The sequence below is a fragment of the Centropristis striata genome, chromosome 13 (assembly GCF_030273125.1).
Source record: "Centropristis striata isolate RG_2023a ecotype Rhode Island chromosome 13, C.striata_1.0, whole genome shotgun sequence".
Classification (NCBI taxonomy): domain Eukaryota; kingdom Metazoa; phylum Chordata; class Actinopteri; order Perciformes; family Serranidae; genus Centropristis; species Centropristis striata.
In genome coordinates, this window is record NC_081529.1 from 20,477,890 (window position 1) to 20,499,530 (window position 21,641).

Below are 21,641 nucleotides of genomic sequence, written 5' to 3' on the forward strand. Positions count from 1 at the left end.
TAAGCTCCACAGCTTTCCATTCATAAAGGAGACAGGATCCCTGGCTGGGTGTTGAGGCATGAATACTATTGATTCCCATTCATACCTGGGAGTAGTTTGGGCTCGTATACAGGCATGCAGGGAGCCGTGGAACCAGGCGCCGCTGCCACACTCAGCCCCCTCTGCCAGACAAGATTGAGCACCGGATAAACCTGCCTCCTCCGCCGTAACAAGCATTTATTGTTTGTGCCCTACAAAGCCATTACCCATGATGCCTCTCTCTCTCTCTCTCCCCAGCACCCTGTGTGCTATATAATGAACCTACCAGGCCATTAATAAACAATCTATTTTCTATGAAGCTTTGGCAATTTGCATTCAATATGTTTGTCTCCTTTGAAAAATGGTGGCTCCACTCTCCCCTCTTGTAAGCTAATTATTTGTGCATGATAAAAAAAAGATAGAGGGGGTAACCACAGTCGGGTGAATGTCCAAAGGATTAATTTTGCCCTCAATTCCTTTTTTGAATTTATTTCTTTATCTCTCTTTCCCCAAGGACAGGTCCCGTGTTATTTATGCTAGGAATAGCAGCCCAGAGATCCTGTGTATGCATACGAGATCACGCCGCTCGCCATCTCTCACATGTATTACATCCTCCAGCAATTATCAGGCAGCGCCGGCCATGCTCCCTCTTTCCCTGCCCATACCTCTACAAGTATATATAGAAACCAAAGGAATGGGACTTGTTTGGCCAGCATATCTTAATGCTGCCGCTATAGAGCCCAGGTCCAGCATCCCAGTCCACATAACTCAAGGAAGTGACAAACCCCCCAGGGGAGCCAGGGAGTCAGAGAGTTGAGGGGGAGGGGGATGGAAATGAGAGGTTGGGTGTATTTTGGTCAGGGTTTAAAGTCAATACGCTGCTCTTCTTTATCACAGAGGACAGTATTTGTGGTGGCACCATTCACTTTTTTGCATCAATGAGCCAGTGTAATTTTTTGCCACCACCATAAAAAAAAAGATGGCAATGACCCACTTATTAGAGCAGTGAATTAGAAATAGCCAGAGATCAAGTTAACATCTCTCCTCAGAGGATTCACACTCTCTTCTCCTGTTGCCCACGTCTTCAAAGGGAGACGGGGCCGTTTGAGCGGCGGCCGCCGAAGAAGTTGTGTAGATAATTATACGACTATTATGGCAGCTAACACAGTGTTTTGCATCCGCTTCTTCCTGACATTCACCCATGGCACCGGTGCTGTGCTGTTTAATTGGGTAAAGCAGGCAGGTTTGTTGGTGTTGTTGTGTGAGGTCATGTCACCGTTATCCTCTCCTCCTTGGATCTCTCTGTTTGCTGTTTCCTGACGCCTCACTAACTGCCTCTAATTAATCTGGCTGCTTACAACTCGACTCTGCCGCCGCCGCTGCTGCTCACCTACTCCTGTCTTCTCACCTCTCTTTCCCTTTTCTCCTCCCTTCCCCTTTCTTTCTTCCTCTTTGTGTGTGTGTGTGTGTGTGTGTGTGTGTGTGTGTGGCTGTGTGTGTGTGTGTGCGTGTGTCCATCCTCTCCCTTCTCCCTTTTTCTCTGCCGGTGGCTAACGTGGCGCTCTCAGGGCTTTGGGTTTGTAACTTTTGAAACAAGCACAGATGCTGATCGTGCACGGGAGAAACTAAACGGTACAATCGTAGAGGGACGCAAAATAGAGGTGCTTTCATTTTTTCCCTTTTCCCATCATTTTCTACTTCCTGCCTGCTGCCTCCTAAACATACCTATAAAGCCATGCATTAGCATGTGGCTGCTGTTCTGTGTGTGTGTATGTGTGGATATCTGCATCCCTGAATGTATGTGTGCCTGGATGCATGCATGCATAATGGTGCATATAACTTGTTCTCGGTAGAAAGCGGGATCCATACATGTCAACCTGGACACGCCAGTTGTCCATCATTACCCGACAATGCAGAATGAATGCATGCCATCATCCTCTGGGTCGCTGTCAAATCTGAGAAGACCTGCATTCCCCTGTCACCATCGCTTAGTGTTGCCTGCTCTAATTCTGCTCCTGTTTACGGCGAGCCGAGCCCCCACTCAGTCATTCTCATCAGGTCAATAGAGGAAAATCAAAGCACTGTCTGTGTTTTTCTTTTGGAATCCATTTGTTTATCCAACCAATTACTGAATTTGGAGGATGTTATTTTTTATATTCATACCTGTGGGTAATTGGTGCATGCTTTTCCTCCCTATTTCCAGTAATTTAATAATCTGTATGAAAATTGCAAATGATGAATAAATTCATGAAAGGGTGAACCAAACTCAATCAAAGTGCAGCAAACATTTGCATAATCATTTATTTATTTATCTATTATTTTATGAATGTGTCTTTATTTGTGTGTTTGCTTGCTACTGGCCCCGTCTTGGATATGCGCATGGTGAATGTGTGTGAAGGTGTGTGTTGACACGCTGTGTTGCTTTAAACAGGTGAACAATGCAACAGCACGAGTGATGACAAACAAAAAGGTGGCCAACCCTTACACGAATGGTAAGAACCATAACTGTATCATTACACCTGAAAGTAATAGCATGTTGGATCTCATTCTGAGAGTTGAGTTTTCTTTCTGTTCTCCAGGCTGGAAGCTGAATCCAGTGGTGGGAGCTGTCTACGGTCCTGAACTGTATGCCGGTGAGAGACTTGTGCAGCTTGTGCAGTTACAATTCTGAGTGTTTTTTTCTCTCTCCACCTTCCACCACATGCACCGCGCCGTACCTGAGGCCACTATCAGCCGCAGCCAATCCCAGTCTGACCCCTGAATTTCTACAATCGGGCTCATCCTGAACCTACTGAACATGAAATTCCCCCTCAAATCAAAGTGAATCTGAGAGCGGCCCAGATAAGCAGTGGATGATCCAAGCCTCTGTGAGTGGCTGAGGGAGCCTGAGCCATTGTTTGCGCGGTGTGCAACTGTAAAGCTGAAAAAAATGATTTCAAGAGCAAGCGCCCCTGCAACTGTTATCAGATTGTTGAGGCTGCTGCTGTGGATGGATTTGCCAAGTGCGCCAGATTGACTTTTACAGAGCTAACCGAATAAGGGAGATTGAGTGAGCGATATTGTTGGCACCTACCCTGTCGAAGGCCGCTATTCCTTCTGGTCTCAGTAATGGAGGAATGAGATGAGCTCAGTGGGGTTTTCCCTATCTCTCTCTGCCTCGACATGCCAGCTTTATTGCTGTATGTTATATGAACCCTTTGCATTTTAATGAGGGGGAAATGGTACTATTTCATTTGGAAGAAGTGCTGAGCACATCGCGCCACTTTAACGGCTTTCCTTTCTGCTCATTAGACTAAAATCTGTTCATTCCCCGGACAGCTTTACGGCGAACCTCTAAATAACTGTCCATGACAGAAAGCAGTCATCTATCATTTTTATTTCATCCACAACCCCTCACCCCCTCCATGCCTCCTCCCCTGCCTCACTACCCCCCCCAACACTCCCTTGGTTTCGACATCTTCCCCTGATAATTATACCCACACATAAACATACACACATCCCTCTGGAGGCACACCGTACCACGATCAGCTGGATTTTTCTCTACGTGAGCAGTGTGTGGACATTAAGTAAATCTTAACTTACATAAACAATCATTTCACTGACCTATATACACACACACAACACCATCACCAGCCCCTGCCCTGTTTTTTTTACACTCAGACCAAAGCATTCCAGCATACAGAAATAGATAACCTATGTAGAACACAGACACTAATGCATGTCTCCTCTTTCATGCGCACTTTCTCCATTTTACACTCACACACACTCACGCACACACACACACTTCCCAAATCATCTCATAAATCAGAGGGAGTGTGGTCCACCACTCCAGGCAGGGGAAGCAGGAGGGGTTGGGTGATTTATTGGCTGCTAATTTTTCAAGTCGTCTTGACATGGCACTGGAGTTTGCCAAGCCTAAACGACAACATATGCTTGCCAGCTGGGAAGATGGGAAACATAAATAAGAGATACATATTTGAAACAAAACCGCCCTAATGAGCAGCAAAAGGCCGTTTGAGCTCTGAGGGAAAAAAACACCCCAAAAAAAAACACTGACCATGCTTTTGACTATGATGTTCCTCCGCTACAAAGAAAAAAACCCAACCAGAATGAGGTTCACTGGATTCAGGACGTATTCCAAAATCATCATAGCTACAGTTAATATACTTTTGGTGGGAGTAAAATGGGATATAAAGGCGATTAATCACTGTTTATCAGTCCTCATTTCTGTGCGGGAGATCAGTGAAATTGGGAGCCATAAATCCTGGCTCGGTGACAGCACACTTCGTCTCCATTCGTCCTGGCGCTACAGGTTTATTGTCCTCAAAACCCATTCAGGAGAATGACGGATGAGAGCCTCATGCCGGCTCCCCGCTCTTAACCTCTTCCAGGGTAGATTGGCTCCTCCTACTGATGGAGGAGGGAGGGGGGGTGGGGAGTAGTTGGCAGGGTACAGGCAGGCGGTAGAAACCCGGAGTCCATGTCCTCTGTTGCCACCTCACACCACCAGAAGCCTGCTACAGGGAGGAGGAGGGGGGGGTCGTGGTCCAGGAGAGAGGAGCAAGGTGATTGGCTTCCCAGTCAGATGGAGGGATTGGCAATAAAACATGGCAGTGGCACAAATCATGGTGTGTGGCAGCTGGTAGGCATCCAGTATCCGTGCTCACCTTTGTCCTCTTTTACTGTGCGCTGATCTGGTTTACATGGAAACTTTTGTAGAACAAACCCCAGATTCTGCCCTGCACCGCCTCCTATATATAGGTCTGTCCATATATAACAGCAACCATCTGACTGTCTTGTCCTGGTCTATTTTAATGCTAAATGAAACACGTGTCAGTTCATACAGTTTATAATTACATGGATACAGTGAGTTGGGTGTGCAGCTTAAGCTAGAGCAGGAAGAGTGCATGCACAAAGTTTTAATTAATGCACTGTTTTTAACATGCATATTACTCTGTTTTATATATTTACATACTTTAAGATTTGATCTATGTGCATAGCTGTGTGTGCATGCATACATGCAAACAAACATATAGATGTATATAATAATTTTCTTATTTTCACATGCATTACATAGAATAACAAAATAGTTGCATGTTTTAATTACAGCAAAATATAAAAACAGACATGCAGATCTGCAAGCAATACATTTTACACTCATTTTGCAATATTTGGCAAACTTTTCTGGATGATTCCTTGTGCTGGATGTTTTCAGCACCATGGACAGCTGCCACTGTAGAAATCCCTTCGTATGGCCAGCCCCCTCAGGCTAACAGAGAGGGACTCTCCTCTGCAGCTAATTCCTGAAGAGACAGGAGACGAGTTGCTTTTTCTTTCACCAGTTCACATTTTCTACGGCTAAGGTGGCGTTTTTCTTGAGGACTTGTGAAAAGCTTCCAGCTGTATAAATGACAGAAAAGAAAGGCTAATTGCCATCTTAATATATGTAGACAGATCCTTTCATTGTTGGAGTGTACGTTAGGGGGATAATTAAGCTCCAGACTCTTGATTAGATTAAGCTGTTTTTGGTCCCCAGTGCGTGGATTAAGTGCTCATTGCCCGATGTATTTGAGCAGGAAGTATTAGAGAGATCAACCTTGTGGAAAATCAGATCTTTCTTTATGGGAGCCGGTTATGACCCCATCATTGGCACAGAGCTGGATTACCTCAGGTCCAACTGGCTCTGCAGGTATTGAGCTTCTCTCATGTTGACACATATGACATATGAGGTGCAGCGTGACCCCACCGCCCTCCAGCGCATAACTCATATTTTCTCCAACCCCCCCTCCCGGAAAAGGTGTTTGACTTTGGTGGCTAGACCAGGTTTGTGCTCTCATACACCATAGCTGTTGTTGCTTTTCACGGGCTTACCAAGGTGTGACAGTGCCTTTGATTTATGGGTTATTATTGAAGCAGTGTAGCCTATCGCCAACTCATTATAAGTTTACATTCACATACATCACTGCATGCATATTGCATACAAATTTCCAAAAAAGAAAGAAAGAGGCAATTGGACTCTCTGGGGCCCAGAAATAGTAGTGATTTGTTAAGAAGAGAGGGGGGGAAAACACACCTCGGAAACCATCAAAGAGGATTGTTTTTGCCCTTTAGCAACTGCACTCAGATGTCCACTGCTCCAAAAAAAGAGACTAATTTAAATGTCAAGGTCAGCATTATAAATCACTTGGGGGAAAGGGGGCACCCTGCGAGTCCAGGCAGTCTATTGGTACGTTGGCAGCAAACAAAGTGCCATGCACCTTGGTGGGTGTAGAGGGGGAAGGGGAGGGGGGCTCTGTGGGCGTTACCTGGCCAAATGAGACGCAGAGTTTGAATATGTGTGCGGACCCACTAATGGAGCGTGATGTTAATGACAGAAGACATTAAACCTGGCTCTCTGTGTTTTTAAAAGCACCACTAATCTGTCTCCCTGTCAGCTTTATTGAGGCAGCAGGGCTAGGGTGTGCATCGTTCATTAGGGTGTTCACTGGCCTCGTCCACCTGCAGGGCTCACGCTGCACACGGCACGGTGACGCCTGGCCCTCACTCCCCAGGCGAAAACCCATACGCCTGCCGTTATATACGAGCTACCATGGATCTTCATTGCAGTGTAGTTTATCTGCCATTGCGAGGGACTGCCTGCCGTCTCCTCCGTGGCAGCGGGTTCATCTAAAACACATTGGATACATGTTATTAACCTGTGCTAGTCACCCCAACTGAGCGCCTCTCCAACACGACCAGACAGGAGCTCCACCATCACAATCTGATCTCTGATTGGACAAACTGAAGTGGTCTGTGATGCATTCCCCCAAAACATGTCATGGGAATGAATAAAGAATAATAAGGTGAGGGGAGGGTGATGAGGGGGTGTTGCTGGGGATGAAGAATAATGGGGATGACTGCGTGGTGATGGACTAGGCATTGGGGGAGGGAGAGAGGGTGAAGAAGGTGGGATGTGAGGGAATTTAGATTGCTGGAAAAGGGGGGAGGCCAACTTAATCATGTCTGGAGATCGGTGTGTTTGTATGCACCTCCACAGCTTGTAATCAGACAGCCACTGGACTGATTGAAGGTTAAGTAGAGAGCTGAGGATCGCCTGTCCTCTAATCTGTGACCACAGACATTTTGCCGCACCATCACACCAACCCCTTGCTACCCACCCTGAAGCCTTTTACCACCACCCTCCCTTTCTCGTGCAGCGGTCGCCGTCAGCAGAGGACATATGTAGCCGTGTGATTGGCCAAAGATGGTCCCAGATGGGTTTCGAGATGGGGGTCATGCTGAGGTTTGGGCCTTGGCTGTCCAGCCCATCTGCTCTGTTTTCCCTTGGGGGAAGTTCTGAACATCTAGTCAGGTTGTTCAACAAACGTCCGCCTCCCGTTCCACTGTAGCCAACACCTAGAAACGCCCTCTACCTCTCCCCTGTCCACCCTCCCACTGTTCTCCTCGCTGCTAGCCCATTGTGTCTAAACTATGCAAAAGCCGTGGTGCGAAACTAGTGGTATTGCATCCATTACCTGCCTATGCTTCAAGGCTGCCCCTCACCAGGCATCAGGAAAGGATGCGTACAGCAAATGTGGATCCTTGCTGAGTACGGCACAAAGCAGCGAGCTGGGAAAGGGGAGAGTGCTCGATGAGGCGCACCTAGAAAAGATTAAATCTATTGTTTCCTTGTCTTCCCCATAATGCATTCTGTCATAGGGAAAGCAGTGCCACACGTCTCTCTCTAATGTATTCTGTCATAAGGTAAGCAATGCCAAGTCGAGGATGTTCTCTGAAAGTCATTTTCTCTTCTCTTGTGTGTTTCCTTCCATAGTAACAGGGTTTCCCTACCCTGCCACAGGCGCTACCGTGGCCTATAGGGGTGCCCACTTGCGAGGTCGGGGGCGGGCTGTGTACAACACGTTCCGCACAGCTCCACCGCCACCGCCGATCCCAGCTTACGGAGCGTGAGTGTTGAATCTCTAACCTGAATGTAGAAAAACAACAATGAGCACTTAAGACAGTGGCTTGACTTTTAGTTGTGTTCATGCTGTAATGTGACTGTATATGAGACGTTCATGCTCCAGTTATTTGTTCACATGCACATGTTGGTCATACTGTAGTCGTCTGGTCATGAAATCACATCTTCAAAGAGGACATTTGTGTTATTATGTCTCAAGAACATGCACTTCATGCTCAATAAGTGTTAAAATATATGGTACTGTGCAAAAGTCGTAGGTCAGGTGTGAAAAATGCTGTAAAATAAGAGTGCTTTCAAAAATACTAATGTTAATAGTTTATTTTTATCAATTAACATTGCAAAGTGAGTGCACAGAAGAAAAATCTAAATCGATTCAATATTTGGTGGCCACCCATCAATACTTCTAGGCATTTTTTCAACACTTGCCTCAGAGTTTTGCACAGGATTGTAGATATAATCATGGAAAAAATGACTAGACCACCTGGTTTTCTTTAATTTCTTAATTTCTTTAATTTCTTACTAAAGGTACATTTGTTTGGGCAAATATAATGATAACAACAAAAATAGCTGATAAGAGTTTAATTTAAGAGCTGTTATCGAGACATTTTCCATGGTTTTCTTTATAATGATTTTAGTTATGATCAAGAAAACCATGGAAAATGGCTAAATTTGTCCAAACAAATGTACCTTTACTTGTACCAGGCAATAAATGAACAAGAAATTAAAGAAAACAATGGTATTGCATTATATTTCTCTATTTTTTCCATGACTGTATATATATATATATATATATATATATATATTGCTAGTTTTATGCACCATTTACGATCAAACAAATGAGATTAAAGTCATGTTAAATGCAGTTTGTTTAAATATTAACACTGGTTATCAGGAGCTGCCGCCCTTTTACTTTGCTATTCTTACTGGTGGGGTCTTTGGGGAGTGAAATTATTGTTGGTATTGAGGTATGTGCATGCCCTAACTCTGCCCATCCTTATATTTGCACGTTGTCTATTGACAAAAGAGGAACTAACAAAGCCACAGGGAGGGCTGTAGAGAGCTGAGATAGCGTATTACTGGGCAGATCTCACTGGACTGTGACCAGGGTCTATGCTGATCTCCTGGCTTTGTGCAGCGCTGCCTCACACTCGTCTCTTATCAGCAGTGGTCTGTGTGGCCGTGGGAGAGGTCTGACGGAGGCCGGCCGAGGGCCCAGTATAGCTGTCTATCTGTGATTAGATCAGGATCCGTCTTACTGCAGAGAGACTCGCTGCTGAAGCCGGGACTGAAAATCCCACGTCCCCTTTCCCCTCCCTCCCACTCCGGGGCCCTTTGCTACTGATGGCAGCTGGTTGATTTATATAGCGGAGTCATGTGATGGAGCTCCTTCGCTGCCTTCTTTTGTCCTCCCCTCCTCTCCTCTCCTCTCCCCACCACCAGCAGCACCAGCAGCCCTCCTGACAACACTGCAGCAACTGGAAAGACAAACAATTTTACCAGAGCAGAAAATTGGACGGGGATGTGAAATGGTTGCACTTTTCGCTTTAATGTGTCATTCATTATTTGTGGTACAGTACACTAAAGCTGCTAAGAGCTGACCCCGCAGACCCTCAAATGGTGGAAATAGGAAGAACGTGCAGGGCTGAGGCTCGGCAGGGTAACACGTACACCGAACCGGCTAACGCTCCTTTCCTGTTCTCTCCTTTCACAGGGTGGTGTACCAAGATGGCTTCTATGGTGCAGAGATCTATGTAAGTACAGTTGGCTTTTCCTCTCGCCTGCTTAGATGAAACAGAAGTAAAGCAGACAAAAGGCCCAGCCCTGGAGACAAAAACGTGATCTCCTCAGCCCCCAGCGTTCTCCCAGCCTCGCTGCCAAGCCGGCGTCGATTAGGCCTCTCTCTGCTGTGCCAAGAAACCCAACAACAAAATTTAAAACCCCCTCAGCTCCTCCCTCCTCTCTCTCCTCTCTCTTCCTATGATCTCAGACTTTGGCAAAGAGGCAGACCCGGGCTCAGTGTCCCGTGTCAAGTTAGGTCATTTCTTACTTTAGATTTGTCTGGCTTTTTGAGATGGCTTGTCTTCTGCAGCCCCCCTCCTCTCCTCTTTCGCGCTACCTCTTCCCTCCTGTCTCCTGTTTTGTGTTTGTGTACACTCAGAGGGTTTGGCCGGGATATCCCTGCCTGCCCCAGGGGGTCTGTGCAGGCCTGAGTGGAGCCGGTCCCTCCCAGCCATCACCATGTGGGAGATAAGACGAGCGGCAGCAGATAAAGGGATTAGCCGTCCCTCTGGAGCTGTCCGTGCAGGCAGGGTCAGATCAGGGGTTGGCCTTGCTGCACGTCGCCCTTGACAGAGAAAAGCACGGACGCTGTGGAGATAATGCTGAAATTACCACGCTGCCCCACTTTGACATTAGTCCAAACGTTTGCGGGGGGATGTAATTTGTCCCTTTGATTCTGCTGCTTTTTTTCTTCCTCCGCTGAGATAGCGAGATGACAGCGGGCGCAGCAGCAGCAGTGACAGTTGCCTCTCACTTTCGCCCTGACGACCAGTGTCTGCGAGCCAAATGCTGAACCTCAGTGATATATGACTTACACACCAGCCCACATGATAGGACTGTATTTCACTGGTTTTTATTGTAGCGACATCCACCGCCGTGGACGAGACACGGGCTGTGCTCTGAGTGATATTGTTTGTCTCTTGCACTCGTTCAGCCACCTCCAGCTAAGTCTTGCACCCCGACGTCCCTTGACCAAGGCCCGGCCAGGTCGCTCCATCACTCAACCCGTCATGCCAGCCCCTGGTGCTTTACTGCCATTAGTTTTGGCACTGGCCACTGCACTGCTTCAGACTGTCTGAGTGTGCGTGAAGGTCTCGAGCGACCAAGAGGAAGCCGTCCCTTAGCCCTCAGTGTCCTCCACAATCATTCAGTGGACACTGGCTCACTGTCAAGCTTCCTTTTAGAAATACATGACCTGGTAATACATTAGCAGAGAGGGAAGCTGGATGCATCCACGTATATAAATGTACTCTACATACGTCGCATGTGCTAATACATATGCATGCGTGCACCTCCATGTAGAGGCGCACATGAGTGCACACATACATGAATGCACAAACACACACTCCGCACGACAAAATAACAAATGTGCTGCACTGTTGTGTGCAGGATTTGACAATGTGGGAGAGTGATTTATTGGCCCGTGTTTGTTCAGGCTGTTGCTGTAATCAGCGCAGTCCCAAGGCATGGCTGTCCCACAGGAAGTCATCTGCCTCAAGTGCGGTGACTTCCTGTGCCTCCGTGGAAAAAAAAAAAACCTTGAGAGGAATCGAGGGAGTGAGATTCAATAGCTGTGGCCCCTGACCTGATTTCATGTGCAGCCGCTCAGCGACCGTCCCGCGGCCGGCTCCCTGCACCACTCTCTCCGTCGGACGTCTTCCCCCTCGAGTTTAAAAATGAATGAAAACATGCGTTATTAAAAGCCACCTATCCACGGTATGGACGCAGATGGGCACACACTCCACTGGCACTAATAGAAAAACAGTGGGAGAACAGCTTCATTTTTCAAAGAGAGTAATAGCAGCACTCCACAATGAGGTCTTTAATTCCTTCCCCACTCTGGCAAATGAATACAGCGGTCCTGACTCCCCAACGGTCCGCACGTCGCCTGCCTTCTTACTTCATTTGCGAGCCAGGGGGGTCGTGTAAAGGAAAAAAGGGTCTCTTCAATAATGTAGCCGCAGAGCCTCCTCCATCTAAAAATGGGCTGAATTTGGGGAGTTGGCTCACGTGGCCTCTGTTATGCTGCTACTCGGGTGAGCCTTGAGTGTGACAATGACCCCCCCTCCTCCCTAATACGTTCCAACATCATTCATTCCCCTGTTGCCACCAATTGCCTACTACACCATATATCAAACAGCACCCTCTGGTGTCTGAGAGGGCCCCTGCAGTTAGAGAATGTGGGCAAATGATCAAAATACTGTGCAGTGACATTTAACTATTAAGGCAATTTAAAGCTCTATGTCTGCATTGTTGTCTCCATGTGTCTGTGAGATCTAACCTTTCTGTGTGCAGGTTGAGCTTAATCATTGATTAACACTGTGGTATTTTTGCAGGGTGGCTATGCAGCATACAGATTTGCCCAGCCCACCACCACCGCTGCTTACAGTGACAGGTGAGTATCCTCTTTGTTTACGTTGCACGAGGAACGTTTAAAGTGTTGCATGCTTCAACAGATGGTATCAATGTTATAAATCATCATGCAACCACTGCTGTCTATAGAGTTAGATTGAAGCACCGGCATCTTTAATTTATCTTTTTTTGCTATTATTTTGCACACAATCTCAGGCCGAGATTGCATCCCAGAAGAGACAGAATATAATGCGAGATAAATAAAACACATGCTGAGTTTAGAGTGAAGTGATAGACACGTCTGCAGTGTGTTCGACAAGCTATCTTTGTTAATGTGAACTTCGATTTGGAGCAACAAGTTGATCCTGCAGGCTGTCAAATAGAGGAAATTATCGAGTGAAGTAGAAATAGATGAGTGAGATTGAAGGAATCCAAGCACACAGCAAAACACACTTTATCACCAAAATAAGTGTCGGAATGCAGAAAACATCACAGAATGATATCTAACAAAGTAGAAGTAGCAAAGAGGGGATTTTTGTTTTAAGCAATTACAGTGAAAAGCAACGAGAGACGCTGGTTTGATGGGGAGAGTACGTGAGGAACGTGGCTTCAGACGATTTTTACAATATTCTATGGAGGTTATTTGGGGTTTCTTGGGTTTTTTCTTCCTCTCCAGTTATCTTATCTATTAGGCAAACCGCCATATTCTTTTTAGCTCGGAGCTAAAGAACACACACAAAAAAAGAGTCTAACCTTGTTGGACTGGATGGGAAAAGCAGTGATATATGTCGTGACTCTGTGCTTGTGATGGGAGAGTGGGTATATCACTGTGGTATTTATGAATGGCCTCAGGTCTGTGGAGGGGAGACAGACAGAGAGAGAGAGAGAGAGATAGAGAGAGAGAGAGAGAGAGAGAGAGAGATGGACCGGCAGGAACTCTATCACTTCTGAGTGATGTCACTCTGGTTCAGGTGTGCTCCGTTTGAGGAGGCGTCTCTGATTCATTTCGGCCCCTGAAAGCCGTTGTCAGCCGGGATGTGGGCTGGTTTGGGAATCTAATCTGGGAAGGATTGAGCATGTCACTTGTGATAACGTACACCCTGCCTGAGAGCCTGAAGATCATATCGATAATGTAAGATTTATCAGGCCTCGCCGCGGCTCGAATTATGAGCAGCCGTGCTCGGCGAGAGCAGAAATTGGACAGCGGCTTTTTTTTCTCTCCTCTTCTCCTCTCAGAGTGATTTAATTCCTGTTTCTCTTGCCTATACTTTTCCCTGAGATTTAATGTAATTCACCCCCAAGTTGTTTGTTTTGCTTTGTCTGTTTGTTTCCTTTTGAATAAGCGGTCATGCCCATTGGATCAATAGGGGTTTGTTGGTATTGTTTCAGCAATACCTTATCAGACTTAACCGCAAAGAAAGCAGTCAGCCAATCATAAAAAGAGGTCACCGGGATTGTGGGAGGCGTGTGAAACGCTGCAAAATATGAAACATTTATTATCTGAAAAGCCCACAGTGCTCACAGGCCGCATTACCACAGAGCTATGAGTAACTAAACAGAGTTCATGATGTATCAAAGAGGCCTTGTGAGGAGCTGGTCACACTGTAGAGACGCTGCCGGCTTCCAATCGGCTCCGTCGACGATCGGTGACATTGCACAGGGTGGTTTGACCTGCTGGTCGTCAGCAGTGCCACTCTGCTGAGAGTCATTTTGTAGATATATTAGCCTTAGAGGGCCTGTGGGGTTCGGTGCTCGCTGAAGATAAGAGGACCACGGAGACTTCCCCTGACCATCTCATGGCACTAGCCTCCTCCCCAAGGAGCCGAGACAGCCTTTCTGATTTCACGTCCTGCTCACTGACCTTGGGTGCTGCTGGACTTAAATGGGGGGCCGAGCCATATTTAGATCTTATATAACTCAATGTAGCTCATGCGAAAGGCATGAACACTGTATGTCTTGTTGTCTCCTTTAGGAGAATTTCTTCCTCTCCTTCCATTTTTTTTAATTCCTGGTTGAGTTGTTGCCCTCAGTCCTTGGCTGGGTGTGCCTTATCTGCTCCGTGCAGACCCTCATTTGCAAGCGAGCATTGAAGAAAAAAAAAAAAAGGAAAGTAAATAGAGGAATATGTGAAGTCGAATAAATAAATAAATGAGGCAGACACATCTTGTCCTGTCTCAGAAGGAAATTGGAAGGATTAGTTCCAAACCAGCAACAATGAAAAGACAGGGGCGTGAGCCCAGTGTGCAGCCTGGGTAAACAAGAACAGGGTGAGAGACCAAGCCCTCCAGCTCCAACTGTGCCTCTTTCTCTCTCTCCCTCGCTCTGCTCATTACCTATTCCATCCACCTAATCAAGATGACAATGAAAAGACAAGTATAATTCACCAACCTTTGAACTCCCCTTTTTGAACCACCTTGTATAATGTAGGAAGCCCAGGAGGCCGAGGAGGGAAATAATTGATTGTGTTAGAGACTTGAAAGAGTTGACTTGAGGGGTTGAGCATTAAACAAGCATGCATAAATGTTCTGCTCTCCTCGTCAATGATAGATCAATGAGCGTGTTCTCTGTGCCTCCTGTTGTGCAGCTATGGCAGAGTCTATGCAACAGCAGACCCCTACCACCACACGATTGGCCCTGCAGCCACATACAGTGTGGGGACTATGGTAAGTCTTTGAGACCGCCGCCTGTTTTTGTCTGCACCCCGTCTGAAACATCACAACACGAGCTAACACACACACACACACACACACACACACACACACACACACACACATACACACACACACACACTCCAGAATAAAGACCAGAGACTGCAGCAGTCACTGGTTTTTATTTATGTATTTATTCATCAATTGATTCAGTTTTGTCATGCTATCTGGCACACCCTGGTGGAGCTGAGCAGTACTGTAAAACCCCAGCATGTGGAAATTGGCTCAGACATTTAGTGCAACAAACTTATGTTATGCCATATCATGCAATATTAATTTGACACGAGTTCCTCCTGAAATGAGAATGAGTGATTACTGCAGTGTGTTGTTTTTTTTTTTTTCAACACAAACTTTGCATCTTAACATAACAAGTACATTCCCACGCTTTCTATTCATTCTCCATCACTCAGCTCGCTACAGAGTGAGTTGGATCACCTTTGTTTAGTTTTTGTTTTATTATTCTTTTCCCATTCAGCCAAACCAAACTTGAAGGGATTAAGTTGAATTGTTAATGTCTGTTTTTAGCTAGCTTTTGCAGCTACTGTAACATCAAAGATGAAAAGTGATGATAAATAAAAAAGAGCATCTATTTTGGAAAAAACGGAGAGAGAGTTTCTCTTTGGTTTTGTTTCATGACGATGAGGGGACGGGACCGGGCTCACAGACCAAACCTGCAGATTCAGGACCATCAGACGCATGCAGCAGTGTGCCGTGGGACATAAAGAGAGAGCGAGACGCAGGGAGGGAGTGTCTCGCCCTCCCCTCCTGCCCACAAGCTCCATCGGAGGCGTGCTCTCTGCTTGAGAAATAACTCAAATTTACCATTCCGGCATGCATGCGATTTTTCAACAACATAAAATAAAAAAAAAAAAGCATACAGTTCCCCGGTGCAGCTGCTAGCTAAAAGCTTTCATTAATTAAGACATTTCTTTTTCCTCTTCATTTACTTAATTAAAAATGTGCTTGAATGTTTTTTATTCTTTCTTCTTTTTCCTCCAAATTTCCTTCCATTTCTCTGACACTTTGATCGTCCTCTCTGTGAGAGCAGAGGACTGGATTTGGCCCCCTAAAAATTTCAGAGCTAATGTTGTGTGTGTTGGGAGCTCAGGGAGCTAACACAGACGCGAGAGGGTGTGGGTGGGTGTGTGTGTGTGTGTGCGTGTGTGTTGAACAAATGGCGGGGCTGCTGGGAGCTGGGCTGTGCTCAGGCCAACATCGAATAAACTTGTGGGCTAAAGAGAAAAGACCAGTTTGGTTCCTAATTCTTTAATCATATTTGATTAATGGTTCTCCAGCAGAGAGGAGCCATTTTTGCATTTTAAAGCTATACAATAATTAGTTCCTCTGAGGTTGAGGTTGGAAATTCTCTTTACTCACTTCCAGCGTACAGAAGCATCTCGTATGGATGAAAGTTTCACACAAGCAAGAGGGCTCCCCGAAATTAGGCAAAATTAGCCTTTGAAGACATTCAGTAGCCTTTGGAGTTTGTCTGAATTCTTAATTGCAACAGAGCCACTAAAAGATGAGAGGGAGGACCGTGTGTGTGTGTGGGTGTGTGTGTGTGTGTGTGTGCGTGCATGTGCAGGTGTGCATGCATAGGCCCCACTTGCATGCTTTATGTGTGTCTGCCCTAGATATCTTGAGCATGGTGCTGAATCTAAGGGCTAATATCCTGTGGTGGTTCGCCCCTCCAGTAAGGTGCAGACACCTCCACTAGACATGAAAAGGAGCTGTGATTAAATCTCTCTGAAATTATTCTTCTTTGCTTCAATCTCTCATATTGTTACAGCCTGAGAAGTAATAGATCTTTCTTAAGTAAAAAGCACTTTTAAAAAAAAGAAGTATTTCTTAATGTAATTAGAGACTTAAGCCCAGGCCAAGTGTGTCTTCTTTTTTTTTTTTTTTTTTGCAAGAAAGCGCTCTTACATTAATGTTTTTTTATTATCAGCTGCCCCAATTAAGCTCCACGAATCCATCTGATGACGCTTGTTCCTAACACACACTCCAATTATTGGCTTAAATATATCAAACTCCCTCGTGAACGCCCCCATATGGAAACCATTATAACCTATATAAATAACCTGCATGGGGAAAAAACGGAAGGAAATTTGTGGAGAGAAAGAGAAACGGACTAAAGCTGTCACCTGAATACTGATTGGTACTTTTTCATCTTTGATGTTGCAGGCTAGCCTATACAGAGGAGGGTACAGTCGCTTCACTCCCTACTAAAAGAAAGAAAAAAAGCGAGAAAAGACAGAGACATTACCCACACAAAAAAACAATCTTTAAAAGAAAAAAAAAATACACAAAACAAGCAAACGCCCGGTCCTTCTTGGTGGAGAGCTAAATCAAACTAAAAGCTTCCAGGTCCCCTGCTGAGCCCCTCCCCTGACTCCCTCTCAAGCCGATATTTCTACAACAACCTATTTGATGTCATCATTGTTCTGCTCTTGTTTTGTATTCATTTTTGTGCTTTTGGTTTTACTTTGGAAAGTTTTTATGCACATGTGCATTATCTTGACTGCTGTATATGGGTGCTGTGTCACCATAACCAATGTGAGCCTACTGCAGCACGCATGATGCATGCTCAGAGGTGTGTGTATGCAGCCGCCGTCATCTGACTGAGAATATACTGGGGCATTTTTTTTATTCTACGACACAAACATGACAAACAGGCAACACACCAGGTCCGATCAGGTCGATCTCTGATCCATTCCAATCCCTTTTCTAACATGTAACATGCAGATAAGATGCTGACTGACATGCCTCGGTGGTTCTTAGCTCAAAGACGGCTCTGCTCTGACTGCTTTTGTTTTCCTTTAAACGTTGGAGTGTCCTACTGTTGTGCACTTGCAGTGGAGCCTTACCAGCTGTACTATGTGGTATGACAGCATGCAGAGTAAAGGGTCATGCAGGTCAGATTTCTGTCTTGAACTCACAAAGCTCACACTCTGGCCCGGTCTCCTGCACATCACTGGACGTTTGTATGCAACTATTCTGCAACGGTGGTCAGGTTTTTCGGTGGAAATGTAACAAATAAGTACAACTGAAAGTAAACATGTGGGATGAGCGTGTTCCTTCCCCACCTACAGCAGCGTTTGCATCACTTCTCGTGCTCGTACTGATATTTTTACAACTTCACACACCAAATGAAGTGTTTTCTCTTTGCTGCCTAATATGACTTTACTCTGAGGGTTTTTTTTGTCTTTCATTACACCCCGCTTGGTAAACAGCCACAGACTTTCTAAAAATGTGTAAAAAAATATGTTATTTGGCTGCTCCAGAAATCACAGAAGACATTATAAACCATTAGTTTATAACGAGTCAACTTAACTTCACGTCGAAGAGGAACTTCATGTCTTGTTTTTAAGTTGCCATTCAAAAATATTGTAGAAATAATCTATTTATTAAAGTTAGCACTGAATATTTTGCCGTTTGTAAGAATATAGTTCTGTCTCAGATGTCAGCAACGCTTAAAAATGTATTTTTTTTGCGACAATTCTGCTGAAATATTGTATTCATAGAAATGACATATAAATTAAGAGAAGCAGAATATTTTAACACAATATAATACAGATTTATGAAGCAGACTGTAGCTTGTATATAGGATTTATTACACACTGGATTCATGCAACGAGTCAATTAACTGGTTAGTCAATTGTAAGAAAATTGTTACGTTAATAACCGACTAATCACTGGAATCAAAACTTAAGAAAAATGCACAAAACTTACTTTATTATTTTATTAATTGAATCTTTTTGCCGTCACCTTTTGATGCTCCTCCTGAGCCTTCTGTAGATGTGATGCTGTCTGATAATAGAATACATTACAAATATTATTTTCACAGAATTGTAAGACACAATACATTACAGATTTATGAAACAGACTGTAGCTTGTATACAGGATTTATTAAGCGACTGGATTAATGCAACGGAAGAAATTGTAAGAAAATTGACATTTCAGTAACTAATCAATAAAATTAAAACTCAAGAAAAATGTGAAGAACTTGTATTGAAATGTCTAATAATGAAAGACATTTTAAAGTTTTTTTCACAGAAACTACATGTAAATATGTAGCAGCAGAATTGTTCTTCAAAATAAATCCAGATTCATGAAACAGACTGTAGCTTGTAAATATGATTTATTACACGACTGTTGCACTGGATTATAGAACGAGTAAATTATTGTGTGTGAAGTGAATTAAATGAAAGTGACATTTTAAAAAACAGACTAATCATTGAAGTGAAAACTTCAAAATGTGCAAAACTTACTGGCTGGAGCTTCTGTTTTATTTATTAGCTAATTGACACTTTGCACGTCTTGACCATTCAATGGTCATTCTGAGCATTTTTTGTTCACTAATATCAATATAATAAAACATTTCATTTATAAAGTGCTTTCCTAGACTCTTAACGGCAACAACAAAACCAAAAGAGCAGTATTTTTCTTCATGTTTTTATTTGTCTGCAGAGTTTGTTTCCCCCCGAAATCTAATTGCTGCTCGTAAATAGTTGCATATGAACTTAATTTGCAGAAGATGCGGCTGCATATCCTCACTAATACACTCCGGCAGATAAACTGCACTTGAGGTGCACTGTAGCCCCAACCACTCTCCATATCCACTCACACACATACACACACACACACACACACACACACACACACACACACACACACACAGAGTAATGACACAGCAGTAAGAACAGAGGGCTGTTCTGCTACCAGTCACCGGTCTCTTCTTTAAGCATTGCACAAAATGTTTTACCTCAGGATAAGCTAACTGATCTCACAGACTAGAATACAGAGCTGTTCACTTCTCAGCAGGATAGTTTCATCTCCAACACGACCAGCAGGTTTGTCCTCTTTGCAACACGGCAGATGATTTTAGTTTCAGCAGAGGCCCCGACAGAAAGAGAGAGGGTGATAAAACAACTGTACTGTTGTTCTTCATTAAAGCTACTGTATTATATATATGTAGACATATACCGTATAACTAATTTTACACTGCATACACACACAAGTAGATTCTCTAAAAGCACCCAGGAGCTGTGATGTAAACAGCCGTGCAGCGGTTGCATTGGCTTCTATTCCAACGTTTTTCTCCGTGAGGTGGATTGAAAAAGAAAAATGTGTGTGTAGATGTTAGCTGTGGAGATTTCAGTGCAGCTATGGAAGTACAACTCAAAGCTATCGGCAGTAGTATTTAATTTATATGTGCTCACAAAAAGTGTTTGTGGTCTCAAAAGAAGAAGAAAAAAAAACCCTGTTTGTTGCACTTTATTTGTTTTCTGCTTTTTTCAAAAACTTTATGAGATGTAACATATTTATAAAAGTATCATATACAGCTAGTTATGTTTAGTCGAGATGTTTAAAATGATATAGAGTAATGTTGTATATCAAAAAAACAAAAAAAGAGAAGAAAATGAGCCCATATTGTCACGAGTTAAAGAAAATCTTTATGTGGGTAAACAGACGTTGTTCTTCCTTTTCTATGCTCGTACGTACGCACCGTTTGGGGTTTTTATATGAGTCAAAGCGAACTTTGAGTATTATTTTTAGTGTTTTCAAACAGGAAAAGTGGTTTGCATTTGTACGAGATTTCTCGTGTGAACTCTGCAGCAGAGGACACGAGTGGGTGTTCAGTTAGTGGACACTACTAGAGAGCTAGACGGGAATGAGATAGAGGGATTTTTTTTTCTGATCTGAATGTGTGTGTCTGTGTGCTATATATATAGATTAATATATATGCATTAGAGAGATAGAGTGTGTGTGTGTGTGTGTGTGTGTGTGTGTGTGTGTGTGTGTGTGTGTTAGTGTGTGTGCTGGGGAGGAGAGAGAGAGAGAGAGAGAGAGAGGAAGTGAATGCAGTTTGCCAACAAATATACTGTAGTTAGTTCAATTCAACATGACGTCACTCCCTGTAATAACACTGACCTCCAATATATCAATGACAACATTATTAACTTTAACTCAGCCCAGCTGTCATCAAGATTTAATAAATGTGCATATATCTAGTATGTGGAGGAGCTGAAATGATAGAAAACATTTTAACTGCAAACATCAACATGATCTGCAAACATGATGGGGGAATTTATTGTATGCTCAGTATTTATTCACTGATTTACAGAAATTGTACAGTAGAAATGATCATTTTAGATTTAAAGCATCCCTCATACTCATTTAAATCACAAATGTTAATATTTATTAGTGTAAAACTAATATTATTTGCATATATGAGGTCTTCAATTGCCATTTGTACTTATGAATTAACAGCATAAAATGTTAAATTAAGAATATGTCACATTTTTAAGAGATGTCACACATCCAACAAGTTCTTCAACAACCACATACAGTGCTTAACAAACGTATTAGACAGCATTAGTAATGACCAAAATCATTTTTATGTTGCTGTAATTGTTAATACAGCAGTATGTAGAAGCTCTTTAACCCAAATTATATTTTCAATGCTAAGATATAATTATGATTATTATTGTCCATGAATTTTCAAATCTACTGTTTTACAAAGAAAATGTAATAATAGTAAAGCACTTTATTATTTATTGATTAAAAGTCAGATTATAGTTATTTACTTGCATTCCTGAACAGAAAAATTAGTTTAAGTGGATTAATATTCTTGATTCATTTCTGGCTCAAATATGGCTATAAAAAGGTGAATTCAGTTTGTTATTTGCCAAATAAATAACAAGAATATTTTTTAGTTCCAAACAAAGTTTTGAAAGATTTCTAAAATATATTTATGTTTTCTTGTTTTTATGACAGGTGGTTTGATACATTTTTAAGCACTGTGTGTTCTTTGTTCCTAA

At 43.7% G+C, this 21,641-nt stretch overlaps 1 protein-coding gene across 1 annotated transcript in view; it reads left to right on the plus strand.

Annotated features, from left to right (window-relative positions):
* The window catches only part of LOC131983294 (RNA binding protein fox-1 homolog 3-like), a 258,147-nt gene extending 238,802 nt beyond the window's left edge, over positions 1-19,345 (plus strand). The window contains 8 exon segments of the mRNA XM_059348003.1: positions 1,587-1,679; positions 2,450-2,510; positions 2,598-2,651; positions 7,832-7,964; positions 9,690-9,729; positions 12,094-12,152; positions 14,694-14,772; positions 17,002-19,345. Of these exon segments, the coding sequence (XP_059203986.1) occupies positions 1,587-1,679; positions 2,450-2,510; positions 2,598-2,651; positions 7,832-7,964; positions 9,690-9,729; positions 12,094-12,152; positions 14,694-14,772; positions 17,002-17,046 (564 nt within the window). The 3' untranslated portion in view covers positions 17,047-19,345.
* Positions 19,346-21,641: the final 2,296 nt, after the last annotated feature.